This window comes from Castanea sativa, chromosome 5 (assembly GCF_040712315.1).
Source record: "Castanea sativa cultivar Marrone di Chiusa Pesio chromosome 5, ASM4071231v1".
In the NCBI taxonomy this organism is placed as follows: Eukaryota; Viridiplantae; Streptophyta; class Magnoliopsida; order Fagales; family Fagaceae; genus Castanea; species Castanea sativa.
In genome coordinates this window covers 21,739,095-21,755,103 of record NC_134017.1, presented here as the reverse complement: position 1 = coordinate 21,755,103, position 16,009 = coordinate 21,739,095, and the positions used below count along the sequence as shown (strand labels likewise).

The following is a 16,009-nucleotide window of genomic DNA, read 5'->3' as shown; positions in this document are numbered from 1 at the left end:
AGGATCATAACACCGATACCCCTTTTGAGTTTCGCCATAGCCAAGAAAACAACAAAGTCTAGACTGAGACTCAAGTTTGTTATGCTCATGTGGCTAAAAAAGAACGAAATAGGAAGAACTGAAGGAGCGAAGGTGATGATAGTTTGGAGGTGACCCAAAAAGACGTTCATATGGTGTTTAATTTTGGATGACAAGACTGAGAATGCAATTAATAGTATGAACAGCATGAAGAGCAGCTTCACCCCAAAAAGGAGCAGGAACTTTGGCAGAAAGAAGGAGAGCACGAACAGTGTCAAGAATATGACGAAGTTTTTGTTCGGCTCTACCATTTTGCTGAGAGGTACCTGGACAAGTTAGTTGATGAGCAATGCCATAGGAATGCAAAACAGCTTGGAAAGCATATTGAGTGTATTCAAGAGCATTATCAAATCGAAAAATTTTGATACGTTTGGAAAATTGAATTTCAACCATTTTTGCAAAATTAGATATACTTGCAAAATTCAAAACGATGTTTCATATGAAAAATTCAGCTATAGCGAGAATAATCATCAATAAAGACAACAAAATATCGAGATCCACCAATACTAAAGACATCGGAAGGCCCCCAGACATCAGAATGAATAAGGTCAAAGATATCAGTGGACATTCACTAGTATTAAAAGACAAAACTGGTTGTTTTCCTAACTAACATGAAACACAATCAAAATTTTCTGTGGACACTGAACCTAATAAACCTCTAGAAGTCAAGTGTTGTACCTGAGACAAAGATGCGTGACCAAGTCGGGCATGCCAAAGTGCAAAGAAAGGAATAGAAGAAACTGCAGCTGCTACAGTAGCAACAAAAATAGGAGTAACAGGTGGAAGACGAAGGTTGTCCACGAGAAACATACACCCAACTCTGGGATTGGTCCTAAGCTCCTGTCCCATCCTCAGATTCTGCACAATACACCTAGAATAATCAAAGGTAACGCGATAACCCAACTTAGCTAATTGTCCCACATAAAATAAATTGTAAGAAAAGTTAGGAACATTAAAAATCCCAGGAACAAAGAGGTTGGAGGTCAAGATAGAACCTATATTATGACCAAACATTGTGGAACCATTAATTGTGTGAATATTAAGAGGGTGTGATGCAAGTTCAAGTTGAGAAAATAAGGATGAGTGAGGTGTCATATGATTGCAACAAGCAGAATCCATAAGCCAAGAGGAAGGAGACATACCGGATGAAACTGAGAGAAAAGAGGAATAAGATGCATTACCAACCATATGAATGGTATTAGCGATGATGTTTTGTAGGTCAACTGTGGAAATGGTGATAATGGATCTGGAAGACTTGGAATTTGCAGAGTTGGGAGCCATTGGTTAGATACTCTCAGTGTTAGCAACAATAGCAATAGAAATGGAAATAACTGATTTGTTGCGTTGATAACAAGTCTCAAAAAAGTCAACCCAAGGACAAGTCAACGGCTACTATCAACGATGATGTAAGTAGATTAAGTCAGCAAAGAATGGTGATGACGTAAGCAAATGACGTCAACAACAACCTGGAAGATGACGTCAACTAAGGCTGACGTGGCAGAGTGACATCACAGATGATGTCAGCAGCAGCAAGGTCGATGCATGTAATGCGTGAGAGCGCATGGACAGTCTGATGAGTCCGATTCTTTTCCAATGATGTAGATCGGAGAAAGACGATTCCAATAGCGGCGGTGGTGAGAGGATCGAAGCAATGCCTAAGGCGTGTGAGGTGCGTGAAAGAAACTGCCGAAACTTTGATTGGCTCGTGGCGGCGCGTGGATGGTCAGATGATGATGATTCCGACGGCGTTGTGTATAGCGGTTGAAAATCTACACAATGATATTTCTTATGTCCTAATTGGAGGTCCAATGTGAAATATCTGATGGAGGCAGTGGTCTTGGTGGCGGTGAAGATTCAACCTTGGGCACCTCTGACGGCGATGGAGCAGTCAAGAGAGGGCACAGAAAAGGTTTACTAACCGAAGAAGTCGAGGCAGCGAAAAATACCAACAAAGACAAGATTACAAGAGACAAGAAATTAGAGCAATGGCTCTGATACCAAGTTAAAAACACTGAATGAATGTATTATATTTCTCTCAATAATAAAATATACATGAGTGTGTTATATAAGAGGCCGAGTGTGTAGTACAAGTATGTGTGCTATACAAGTAAACAAGGTGGGCCTAAAGGCCATAACCTATTACACATTAACAATTTTTTTTTTTTTAAATCCAGTAGATTGTTTTCTATTTGTTACTTAGAAATCTTAGGTTTAAGTTATTTTTATTGATCATTCTTTTCGTTCCTAGTTTAGAAGTAGTTGCATGTTAAGATAGTGGAGATATAGAAATTAGAGTTACAAATGCGTACACATAGCCCTATTTGTGTATGCATCTTGAAGCATTGTGTACACAGCTCTAGTCAGTCTCTACGTAAGCATATGCCTCCGAGAAACCCTTATTTCTGCTTTCTTTCATTGGTTTTCTTTCAATAAAAGTGATTCACATGTGGTGCTGGTCTAAGGTATATCTTCCCTTCTTTTATTCCAAATTATCAATGTTTTACATGGTGTGTTGTCTAAGCAACTTTGAAAAATTCCGATTAGGGTTCTTTAAATGAAACCCTAAAATTAGGACACCCACCTCTAAGTGATTGATCTTTGAGCTTGTGGTTTATCTATTTAATCCCGTGTGTGTGTGTGTGTGTGTGTGTGTGTGTGTGTGTGTGTGTGTGTGAATTTTACATGCTTAGGAGGGAACCAACTTAGTGGGACCTTGTTAGAAAATGGCCAAGCAGTACAAGTGGAGGCTAATCTCACCTAAAACCTTGCTGCTAGAAAATGTAAGAGCTGATTTTCTTATCGATGCAGAACATGGATGCTGGAGAGCTAATCTGGTAAGGGAATTGTTTATTAATTTTGAAGCAAAAATTATCCTAAGCATCCCTTTGATTATTAGTATGCCTTTAGACATAAATTGGTTTGGGCAGCTCCACCAAATGGTAATTTCATTGTCAAAAGTGCCTATTGGATAGCTATGGATATGAAAAATGCAGAGCAAGAAGGAACCTCGGAAGCTAGTGGACAGCGGCAACTATGGAAGTCTGTTTGGGGTGCTGTTTTGCCAAATAAAATAAAGAACTTTGTTTGGCAGGCTTGTCAGAACATCCTCCCTACAAAATCCAATCTTTACCGTAGACAAGTGATTCATTTTTAAGTTTGCGAGTTATGTGCTAAGAGTTGTGAGTTGTGAGGCAACAAGCCATTTCTTCTTCACTGTGATTTTTCTTTATTGGTATGGGAGGCTTGTGGTCTAGTGATAGACAGGGAGTGTACTTTTGAAGATATGTTTTGGAAATTAAGTAATGGCTCGAGACCATCAGCTATGGACCTTACTCATTTCATGGTAGTTTCGTGGAATATTTGGAATAACATAAATGGAATTCAACATGGTGAGAAGCCTAAAACTGTGGCCACTCTAATCCTAGAAGCAACTAGATTGGTTGTTGATTACCAATCAATCCAAGACTACCCCATCCCATCAACAAACTCACCCCCTACTAGATGGACTCCCCCTATAATAGGTGTGTATAAATCTAATGTTGATGGTGTTGTCTTCAGAGATCAATCTACTGCTGGTATGGGTGTGCTTCTTCGAGATGATAAAGGACAGGTAGTTGGAGCCTTGAGTTTGCAAATTTATGCTCCACTGGGCCCTCTTGAGGCTGAAGCAAAAGCTATGGAAGCTGTTGTTATTTTTGCAAGAGACATTGGAATTCAAGATGTTATTTTTGAAGGGGACTCTCTACAAGTCTGCAATGCTATGAATGGTTGCTCGCTAGCTCCCCCTACTGTTGCTAATGTTTTAGAGGGCATCTTTCTTTAGCTTCAATCTTTTCGTTCTTTTCTTTTTTCTCACATTAAAAGGGAAGGCAATAAGTCTACCCATCTGTTAGCTCAACATGCTAAGTTTGTTCATGATTTTGAGGCATGGGTTGAGGAAACCCCTAGGTTTTTAGAAGCTGCTGTTGCCTCTGATGTTGTAGTTTGTACTTGACTTTTATTGTTGCTGTTTATACTTGACTTCTATTAATAATATGCAGTAGTATTTTCCTATTAAAAAAAAAAGTACAAGTGGAGGCTAGTCCTTTAAGTTAGGTGTGCATAGTTGCCTAACACATTCCCAAGATCATATGCTAACTTCAAAAGACTTAATGTTTGGTGAATTAACCTCTACACAAGCGTCAAAAGAACAGTTCTTGGACCCAATTCAAGTAATGGCTCCCATCTTTGCCCTAACCATGATCTAGTGACATATTATCGGATTTATGTGTAGAGGCATTTACATCAAGCAGCACTCAAGAGAGTCATCCCATGGTAGACATTGTGGAATTCACAAAACATTTGAAATCATTCCAAAAAAAAAAAAATCCTTCACATTCTTTGTAATATGAAAATTGAAGCACTTCTAAAAACATAATAATACAATGTAATAGGGCTTTTTGGAGGAATGTAACCATTCAATGCTCACACAACACAAATAGTGAACTACTTTAACCGCAGTACATTATTCCTTTTGCTAACAGTTTCCCAATTAGATATTGATTTAATCTAAAAATGCTTGTACTTCACACAATGCAGTGACATTTGATAAGGATGAGTGAACCTAGATCCTTATTTAGAACCAAAAATCATCGCCAGATCACATACATGTGAGCCCACAACGTGACAACAACACCTTCCTTATGGATGGGTACTACAAATCCTTGTGAGAGGCCTACTTTATTGAACTAGCATGTAGACCAAAAGACACTTTCTCCTTACAAAACTAACTTATTTTTCATTGCTTTGTTTACTTTTATAGGTTGAACTTGAATAAAGTTTAAATTCTACCTATACAAGATAAATATATATTTTTTCTTTTGGGTAAAAAAATCTGTACATTTTCTTTTAGGATGATATAAAGAAATTCTTTCAAAGAAATTCAACCTGTTAGTGGTTCAAACCTAAAAAATTTGTTAATAGAGAGCTCCTTTCAGGTAAGTTAACTTGTGATTGGTTCAGACCTAAATTTTTTCAGTTGATGTGAGCAGAATCAGCGTATTTATAAATCTTGTGTACTTGGCAAATCTTAGTCAAGCAGAAGTTGAGGCTGCATGGAGAGGGCCTGGCAAATTGATATCTCTACTCCGCATGTATGTCAAAAACTGTCCAGGTAGCTCTTCCAATAGAGCCTGTACCACGGAAATCTGCCCACCTGTACAGACCACAGTTAATTTGTTAGATAAAACACAATGAAGAAGCTCAGGCCAAATAAAGAACAAGTACAAGAAGTTGAAAAAATAAGGATATAATCAATTCCAATTGATAAAATAGAAAATAGACTCAAAACAGATGTTTAAAAAGTCAAGAGGGAAGATCATAGAAATGGTTTTAAGGTTGTAATGGAGCCAAGCAGTTTTAGAATTTGTAGGGCTTGGTCAAGCTTGGTCCGGTCATGTTTAGCAAATCAGCTTACTGAGCACACATTCACACTAGATTAAAACCATGATCTTATTTTCTACCTATAACATGTCTAATGTGTACAGACAATCTAGCCAAAGACTGTGGATCAAAACAACAGTGGCAACAGCAATCCATGCAACGTTTTTGTTAAACACAGTTTCAAAGTTCACACACACCCTTTTGTCCTTTCATCACTCCACCTATCAATAGTTATCCGACTGGTAGAACTAACCAAATGTTCATTCCATTTTTTCTAGAATAATTATCTAACCAGGATAGTTGTGAATGCAAAATTACAGTTAGTGGATTCTTTTAGATGTAACCACAAAATTTTGTACGGACAAGTGCCATTATGTACTCACTATGCACTTCTCGCATTGGAACAAACTGCACGATGTCACGTGTAGCCACACGACCCGTAGAGCTCTCTAACCGTCTTCCATTGTCAGCATCTAGAACCTACCCAAAAATTAAGATACAGTACAGTCATTCAAGAGAAAATCCTAAAAGCTAAAGATTCCACCATTTTTACTAAATAATTAAAATAAAGTGTAAAAAGGTATAAAAGACATCAAATTAGGAAAACATTATACCTCCATTTCTCTAAAATCTGCACCTCCCACTCCAACAATAAGGATAGATAGAGGCAAATCAGATGCCTTGACCAGAGTGTCTTTTGTTTCTTGCAGGTCTGTAATGACTCCGTCCTAGAAAATGACAATTTTTATTGAATGATTAATTGAAGAATTGATTTAAAGAGACATCAAATAAAGACAAAATTCTCTTTAGGAGAGCTTTGTGTATAAATCCTATGTACATAAAGTGTCTCATCTACTTCAATAAAAGTAGTAATATATCACAAACAAAATAAATTTAATTCAACATTCTCTTTACCGTAATAATGAGCAAGACAAAGTATTTGTTTCTGTTGTACGAGATGGACTGGCCAGCAATATGTGCAGCTGTGTTAATCACTGGGCCAAATAAAGTGGGTCCTGCCAGGGCAACATTATGTAGAGCCCTTGCATAAGCAGCCATGATGCCTTCAACTCCTTCAACCTATTAAAAAATAAAATAATTTGATTAATTCATCCATTATAAAGAAAGAAACTGGATGTTACTCTACTCAATAGTTATTAACTTACAAAGAATAATATGAATCCAATGGTACCATTTACTTGTAATCCTTTACAATAGCCATCTAATTTTATGATACAAAACATATAATGTTCCAAATTTTATTAGGTGAGATAACTCAATCTATTTAATTTGCACCATTCTCATGGACTTCTTTTTAAGGGCATCTGAGACTTCCTCAAACCTTTTGATGATAAAATTAATGTATTTGGGAATTTTGAATGTATTTTTGTTTGTTGTAAATAGGGTTTAGAACTTTTCCTGTTTGGTTGTAAATGTTTGTGATTTAGAGGTAACAGAAGAAGGTAAAACATCAATGGTGACAGAGCTAGGTTTCAGATGCTATTCAACCAAATTATAAATAAAGAAAAAATTATATTCAAGAAAAAGAAAGGAAATATGAGATAATAACAGTAAGAATAAGAATAAGAATACATGAATAAGCATAGATTTCACTTTTATAAAAATTAAGGGGTTTCCAATAAAAATTGCAAGAGGATTACAGAGAAAGATAGAGAGTGGTGTGAAAACAGCTAAGGCAATATACCAGCTAGGTCAGATTCTTCAAAGATTAAGCAAACAAAGCATTACAAAGTCAGCTCCTCTCACCTCAACGGCACCTGTACTTCCATTCAAGTTAAAACAATGTGATGTGGTACCATCAATTGTTCTTCCTCCAAAGCCCCAAGCAGGAAAGCGCCTATCGGAATCATAAAACTGAATGACCTCCCCAACCTCCAATATAGCCTGCAAGTTTTCTTAATTAAGTATAAAATGACTTCATCAATCAATGAAGATTTATTTTAAGTATATGCAAACAGAAGAACCCTAACAAAAATTTAAAAACAAAGAAACTTTTTTACACAATCCAAAATCTCAGACATGTTCCACATATGGTTTTTTTTTCTCTCTCTAACATGTTCTGCATTTAGTTGAGAGTAAAAGAACCTGCAACCTTGATATGAAAAACAAGCAGCTTGATCATTGAGTCATGACAGACAAAAGATAGCAATTTATAGACATTGCTATTGACAAATTCAATGTAAAAGTTATTTTTCTTTCCCAGGTTGTTTTTGTGCACCTTTTTTTGGACCAATTCAATGTAAAAGCTATTTTTTCTTATTCTACAAGCAATTTCCAGGTTATTTTGTGTCTTTTCTTCTTCTTTTGGCGTGTGTTAGGAAAATACAACTCACGAACCCATACAGGATTAAAACTGTATGGGGGTGGGGGGGAAGGATCTGTTGTATCTAATGTTTAGAAAAAAACACACACACAAGTGCTAAAGAAAAGCAACTACCCTATTGGGAGCACCAGAGGATGCATAGTCTTACCCGTTGATAAGAATTCAACTGGCCAGAAGGATCAATGTAGTGTAAAGAATCTGGATTCCTAGGATTTCCATTTGAGGCTAAAGAAAGAGATATTGAATATTCAAAGCATAAATCAGTCATCAGCCAAAACATTTTGAACTAGGAAAAAGAGAACCCAAAAAATAAAATAAAAAACTATATAACTCCCCTAGAATGTGATATATTTTACCTGTAAAGTCAACAGCAACCATAAAGTTAAGCTCAAATCCACTGGAAATGTAATCCAGAAAACTATATTGTTGTTTTTCACAAAATTGATCCACAAATAGTTGTCCCTTCAAAACCTATATTGATAAATTAGTAAGCAATGTAAAAATTTAAACATAAAGATTAACATGAAGTATTTCTTAAAAATATAACTGCAAGTATGAATAAGTACCTTATCATGACCATGATGAGGAGATGGTAATGTGAGATTTGCACCACTTCTTTCTATATGAAGTTTTTCCAGGTCTGCCACTGACTTCTGGAGCTTACTGATGAGGTAAATTTTAAAATAAATACCTTCTTTTAGTACTAGAGACTGAATCGTGAAAACTTAGAAGTGAAAATAAACAAAAACTAAAACTAATCCAGACAACAATAAATTATAGCTTACCCAATAAGCACATGATTGCCACTGCTATTGAAATCAAAGCACTCGATAATTAATGGGTTATCCTGTAGCACGTGAAATTGCATATGCCATGTGAGTCTTCATTAATTATCAAAATTACAAAACATCCTATAACCATAATCTAATAGGAAACCAAGAATAAAAAATCGACAAGCATACCTTACTTCCAAACTGCTGTATGCTCAAGCATAGGGGTTTCCAAATTGGATTCAAATTGTCCTTCACCACTTCAGTTTTGCATATTGGAACAGAGCCTCCACTCTCAACAATTCTAGATATTCTTAAGAAAGGATCCTAAAATAAATGAAGAAACAAACACAATCAAGAATATGTATGCTTAAGGAACATGAAATTTTAAGGTATTTGCTTTGTGAATACATACACTTTTAGAGAATAAGTCCTTGTTATCCAAGTGGGAACAATGGACTACCATCTCAACACAAATCCTCGAAGATACTGTTTCCTCTGCATGGATAGTGAGTGTCCCTAAGTTCCTCAAGCTCATATGCCCATTTTTGTTATTGAGATTTAGGGTTAAACTCCGAGTTTGTTTAGTCATTATCTGCCATGAAAATAGAAAGAGAGAAAATACAAGAAAAACAAATACCAAAGTTTAGTATATGTTGACCAAATCATTCTAAAAGATTTTAAGCCACTAGTTACATTTGCAACAAAATTTTTAACTGCATTAGTGGTAATCTAAACTATGATGCTCAAAATCTTAAAATAACATTATAGTGAAATGGCTCTCACAATTATGTTTCTACCCTTGAAATTTCTAAGAATAAAACACTCAAAATTAACACAAATTTTTACTAAAATTGCACCAGAATGATATATATGCTTTATATAATTTCAATGAGCCCAACTGAACCCAAGGCGATATACCTCTGATAGAACACAAGTAGCCTCTCCAAGAAATTCTTGATCATTCAATTTTAGCATCTGCAAGGCAATGGAAATAAACTTTTAAAATAAACTTAATCATCAACTAAAGTTGTTAGATTATTCTAGATGAAATGATAACAAATCAGAAATATAATCCTTATAAGTTGCCTTCTTTGCTGACATTTGAATATGGTTTAAATTGTCACAATCTTTCAAAAGTATCAATTAATTCATAATTGATATGGTTGACCTATCAATTTTGGTTTTTTGTCAAAAAAATTTGCATTCCACGCTTTGTACAATTACCAAAATTACAACAATGGAGTAAAAGATTATTAAGAAAATTATAAAAAGCACCAATATCACATGGAGGGCTTTAGAGTTTAAACTAAATTGCCATTTACTTTCATTTCTTATTTGTTATGTAACTTCTTTCCTGTATCACGGCCAAATTGACGGAAGCAACAAATCCAGTTTAATTATTTTTGAAAGAGCTAAATGCAACACACTAAAAAAAAAAAAGTTTCATAATAATTTTCAGCAAGTGATTTCCCATACAATTACACCATGCACAGTCACATGTATAGCTACTATCAAAATAATTTTTTCCTGAGATTATTTGAGACATATCACACAATTGGCATCAAACATTTTTGTTTATAATTGTTCACTAATTACTTTTGTTTCCACTTCAATGTTTTTGACCATGTATTGACAAATTTAGTGCTTAGCATACCTGCAATTTATAGTGTGCTCTAGTCAATACACATTTCACATATTACAAATGTTGATAAAAGTTTTATCTTGTGAAGTGCAATATTCAGAACTTAAAGATTGGCAGAAATGCAACAAGAACACTGAGCATGTACACTTTTTTTTGTGTAATTTATTAACAGTGCAAATAATTGAACATAACCTACAAAACATGAATTAAAGTAATAAATACTTAAAAGAGCTAAAACTGATAATACCTTCACAGGTACATTATGATATTTTGAATCCACATCATATACATGAAATCTGGCGCCAAGAAAAATAAAGGCAAACACAAGCCATCCAGTCAAATTAGAAAACCACTTATAGTAAACAGGATTTATCTACACAAAGATAAGCACTTAAAGAAATTTGTAAAGCTTACACCAATGGCTGCACAATCTCAAACTTGAATGCAACTGTAACTTTTTCTATCCATGCAGGAATCAAACTATTCAATACAACCTCAGTGCGACCTAACTCCTCTAGTTTTCCATCTCTTTTCTTTGCATACACCACAGCCATTGGATCACTCTAAATGAAATAAAGTATATTTTAGCAAAAAGCATAGTAAGACAAGCCTGATCACGACATGCATGCACGTCATACAAGCACATAAATAAACTACTGTGGATTGACAAATTCAAGACCCTCCGATAGATGAGAATCTTTATCAGAAACAGCCAACGTAATAGTTCAGCTTGCTACATATCTAAGAGTATACAAAGAAGTGCTTGTTTGACATAATCACTACTTATGGCACATGTAATTTTGACATACCCCAGGTAGGAACCAAGGACTACAAGTCATACCCATAGCACAACTCACCAATTTTTATGAGGTTTGAGAGAGGTAATTGGTAGGCAGCCTTATCCCCATTGTTTTGGAGAGGTTGATTACCTGACTCAAACCCATGAATGGTAGTAAGTTTACATCTGTTATTTAGTGATAGGCAGCTGTACCCAGCACTACACTCCCACCCTAGCAATAGGTCGATGATTTGTTTTAAAGTAATTTGCATGTGTTATTTACTAAGCTTGCATATCCTTACTAGCTTAGTTTGATTGGAAAAACTAAAAAATATGAAGGAGAAAATTTCTCACTTTAGTAGGTGAGTTGTTGTCTTTGACTATCAAAAGATGTAACAAGTTTAGCTTGAAACAAGTATGTAATGTGTCTTTCTTTTACTTTTAGGTAATAGGTTAGTATTGCTTGTCTCGTTTTGTTTTAGAATGTAGAGTGTAATTTTAGTCCATGTATGCTTTATAAGGCTTGTCATTGATTGCAAGAGTATAAAAATGCAAGTGAAATAATAAGCAAGAGTAGAAGTGAAGAGTGATGCGGTGTGTGTAGCAAAGAATATGTAATGTTTTAGTTATCAATAAAACTCCTCTTTCATTGAGAACTCCATTGTGTATTTCGCTTGAGTGTGGTGAGACTTATTATGAAGTACTTGATAAGAAACTTTCTTCCTAAGTGCAAAATTTATTATTCTGACAAATCTTCCCCAACAAGAAATCTCATTTAGATAATAACTTCCCAAACCTTGTCACATATTAGAAATTTGAAGGGAAGATGAAATCAAAGAAACTCAAATTTCATACTAAAACAAAAAGAGGTTAGATAGTGTTTGGATGATATTTTCATTGGCATATTTTTGTTTAAAAATAAGCTGGAATTTTAAGCTGAAACAAACAGAGCCATAGTAAATTACCAAAATATTAGCAAATTGGAAAATTATAGTTTACCCTTAATAAACTCACTATCAAATGTGGTTATGTATAGAGAGGAATACCTTTGAAGTGATGTCACGGTCAAGCAAGTTAGATGCAGATAAAGATAACTGCAGCATATAATAGAAACACAAGAATGCATGAATACATAATGAGAAACCAAAAACGGGCAAACCACATAGAATAATATGAAAAGTCATGAAAAAACAAAAGAGCCATTAATGTAGATTGAATAACAATTCCAATGGTAAAGTACACAAGACTAATGTCCTATGTTGAGTTTAATTATATAAGCTAGTAATACTGCTTCGGAGCTTTATAAAACGCGACCCATATATAGTAAAAGGGTGAACCAACAAACTCCACAATACCCATCTGTTACAGATGAAAAAAAAAAAAAGGTAGGACAACTCATCCTTTTCAAAAATAGAGGCACTTCAATTACTTAAACCTAAATTAAGATAAAATGTTTTTTGATTGATAAGTTACACATGCGCCCAATAGGTCCTAAACCGACAACCTCATCCTCCATCCCATTCTTATGAAAGAAGGAAATGCCATTTGAGCCAGAACTCATTGGACTAAAATGAGGTTAATATTTTTACTCTTGTATGTTAAAATGCAACATAGTTGCTTCACAGAGCTTCTTCAGTGTCCAAGTTTACTAATATTTCATCAATATAGCTTGATTAGCAATTTGCACCACAACATCAAATTTATGAAGTTAGTTACTTTTTGAAATAGATAATTAAAGGACCATCACAAATCGCTTTTAGGTTTCATGACTTGGCTAGCAATTTCGACATGATAATTATATATACAAGGAAAATTCCAAACTGTTGACCCCAATAGGACTTGCAACAAAGTACACATCAATAAGAAAAATAAAATAAAAGCATCTGGTGGTCCTGAATATAAGCAAATGAATATAGTTATACATTTTTCTACACCACAGTAAACAGAATTTTTGAATCAATGGTTTTGTCTGATGTTCCATTGTTAGATTGGAACCAACAAATGGGAATCTTGCTAGTGTTCCCCTTGGGGGAGCATTTTGTAGTGCAACTTTTAGGAGGAGGTCAGGTGGGCTCATTGATGTGGACCTTGGTGGCAACAAAACTACTAACCATACAAAGCATGAAGACACCTACATTTTCAAAAAACCTAACATGCATAGAGAAAAGGTTCGTTGCTGTGAAGCATTGGAACTTGGTGGAAGCCCCAACTACACGATCTATTCTCAAATTCTGAGAAATTGCTCATTGGCCAAACAGTGCGCTACATATTGATCACCATATTAAGAACAGAGTACAAAGTCAACATTGCCCTGCATGCCCTACATGGTCCACTTATTAAGATAAACTAAGAGCTTGAAAAGAACTAAGGGAAATGAAACTTTAACACCATTGAAATAGCACAAATCTCCTCCACTATGCAATGATAATTAATTTATCAAATATGTCTTTGTACACAAAACAATCAAATGAATAAAAAAAAACTGTCATTTTGTTTTTAAGTCCAACAGTGGAGATTCTAAAAATCTTTTAAGATCATGTTAAATCCTTGGATTTATTTAAGCAACAACTATAGCAACAAAAGTAGCATCGCTAATGAACTTTTCCTGAACAATAAATATTTTACTTATAATAAAGATTAACCATATTTATGTTATTATTGTTCTCACTACTACTGTTTTCAAAGCAACATCGATTGTAATAATCAGGTAACATATATATATAATTCATGAATCAAATAATTCTTGTTATGAAATCAGAGACCAAGATCTAGAGCTAGAATCCGCTGCAGTTTCTCCCAAAGAATTGTCACACTCTTTAAGTACGAGACTTTCATCCCAAGTAATCCCCAGGATGTATCTTTCACGACATGCTAAAGCAATGTCTCATGCTCTGATTCACTGTGGAATTAACCATTATTCAAGATACTCGTATCTAAAGTTCTACTTGTGTGCCTTGTTTTATTCATTAAATTTCCTCACTTATTTTTCAATGAAGTTATTTACTTATCCAAAAAAAAAGGGATAATTGTATCAAAGGTATAGACTGAATAGTATATCAAAACTTCAGTCCACCTATAATTTGTAGGAAATTAAAAACAATCTCAAGCCCTGTAAATTTTTTTTCAGCATCCAAAGTCCTAGCAATTCCCATAACAAATAATTATAACATCATACTATAATAGCTGGTCCCATTGGTTTATTTTTCTTAAAAAACAAGTACAATTGTTACCTTCACGTCGTTCAGAACATTTTCTCAACAACCAAACAGAAAAATAAAGAATCTTAAAAAATAATTATAATAAGCCATATATGTAAAATATGTATTTGAAAATGAGGAATAGATAATGCCCAAATCAACAAAGCAATAGATTCATATATATATACACACACACACACAAGCAGTACCAGCAAGCACTAATACAGTAAACATTAAAATCCACAAAGTTACAAACATAAGGCACACTAAAATCTTTAAAAAAATAATAATAATTCTGGGAGTTTGACCCAATGTGGGGAACAAAATATAGGAAAACATGAGTAATTTTTAGGTGATCCAGCAGCACGGTGAATAGTATTTCTTTCTCTCACAATCATAGTGAGATCTGTTCATTAAATTAATAGAGAGATCCATCATAAATATGAAAGGAAGGAGCACAATTTCATTATACTCCAAGACTAAGTAAGTATTTTCCGGAAAACACAACCCTTACACATACAGACAGTATCACTGTTAAAATTGACGCAGTTTACATACAAAAAAAAAAACCCAAAACTTTGAATGACTATAGGAATTGACTGAATTGGACTGACTCTTGACCCAAAGAGGGGTACAGAATAAAGAGTAACACAACCCGTACACATACAAAATATGGTTGTATGTGTGTGTTTATGTAATACATATAGAAGCATAACGAAATATTGAAAAAGTTACTGTCATTGTGTTTTTTTTTTATATATTCTTTTTATTTGATATATATTACCTCAATTTGCGTGAAGAGAGGCTGAATGCCACGAGACCTGAAGAAGAACTCAACGGCGTCGTTGTGTCCGCCATTGTTGTTGTTGGTGGCGGCAATACTATTGGGCCTCTGTTGGGTCCCACCTACTGCTTGCTTGCCTCCCTCCACATCGGAAAAGCAGTTCCCCATTCTCTCTTTCTTTCTTTCTTTCTCTCTGAAACTGATTCAAAGAAATCATATTACGCGTTTGGACGTAACAGACAAACGTAACAAATAAAACGTGTTTTGATGAAGTTTCTCCGTCCCAGATTGTGAATTGTGGATTGTTAAGTAACCTCGTGGATTTAACAAGGAATTCAACCAGCTTTGAATTTTTTTTTTTTCTGTTAAATATGAATGGTTTTAGGCCGGTTTGTAGAGCAGTTAAAACACACCTTTTTAATTTTTAAACAACTTTACACATTTTCATATACTTTTTCAACCACACAAATTTCAAAAAAATTATAAACAACGTTACTTAAACTTCTCTATCAAAAGCCCCTTAAGATCCCAAACTATGGTCTACCGATGGAGTAAATTCTATTACACGCCTGTTTCCAAATACAGGAAAAACTTTAAGAGGAGGAGAATTTTTTATTTTTTTTTTATTTTTGTGTACAAGGAATTAAGGAGAACTTGTAAATAAAGATCCAACCACAAAGATGCTTTTAGCTGTCACATGTACCCACCACTTTTTTTTCCTTCTCTTCCGCTCATAATTTATTACATAAAACAATTGTGACATAATATGTACGTGAAAGTTAATTTATAGTTATGAATTTTATTTTGCTCCTTTCAATATAGATAGGATTTTTCATTCCAATTAATTAATCAAAACTACAAATCACCCATCTATTACATCTTATTTTAAATTTTCATTACATAATATATATTTATACTATGTAACTATGAAATTAATTAAGAATGTGCATTATTTGATTTTGAATTAATAATTTGTTATGATATAATATCAT

At 34.4% G+C, this 16,009-nt stretch overlaps 2 protein-coding genes across 2 annotated transcripts; one reads left to right on the top strand and one right to left on the bottom strand.

The window, feature by feature from the left end:
* Positions 1 to 2,801: 2,801 nt before the first annotated feature.
* On the top strand, positions 2,802 to 3,901 carry LOC142634926 (uncharacterized). The gene is made up of 2 exons (XM_075809159.1): positions 2,802 to 2,912; positions 3,320 to 3,901. The coding sequence occupies exons 1-2, from the start codon at positions 2,802 to 2,804 to the stop codon at positions 3,899 to 3,901; spliced, it is 693 nt and encodes a 230-aa protein (XP_075665274.1).
* A 1,133-nt stretch (positions 3,902 to 5,034) lies between these two features.
* On the bottom strand, positions 5,035 to 15,205 carry LOC142636617 (protein BONZAI 3-like). Its single transcript, XM_075810889.1, has 16 exons — positions 15,018 to 15,205; positions 12,083 to 12,130; positions 10,673 to 10,821; positions 10,506 to 10,554; positions 9,535 to 9,591; positions 9,029 to 9,208; positions 8,806 to 8,940; positions 8,629 to 8,690; positions 8,410 to 8,506; positions 8,200 to 8,314; positions 7,992 to 8,068; positions 7,267 to 7,404; positions 6,415 to 6,579; positions 6,114 to 6,227; positions 5,883 to 5,979; positions 5,035 to 5,272 (listed from the first exon to the last, which is right to left on the bottom strand). Exons 1-16 carry the CDS (start codon positions 15,183 to 15,185, stop codon positions 5,151 to 5,153), a joined length of 1,773 nt encoding a protein of 590 aa, XP_075667004.1. The 5' UTR covers positions 15,186 to 15,205; the 3' UTR covers positions 5,035 to 5,150.
* Between the last annotated feature and the right edge of the window lie 804 nt (positions 15,206 to 16,009).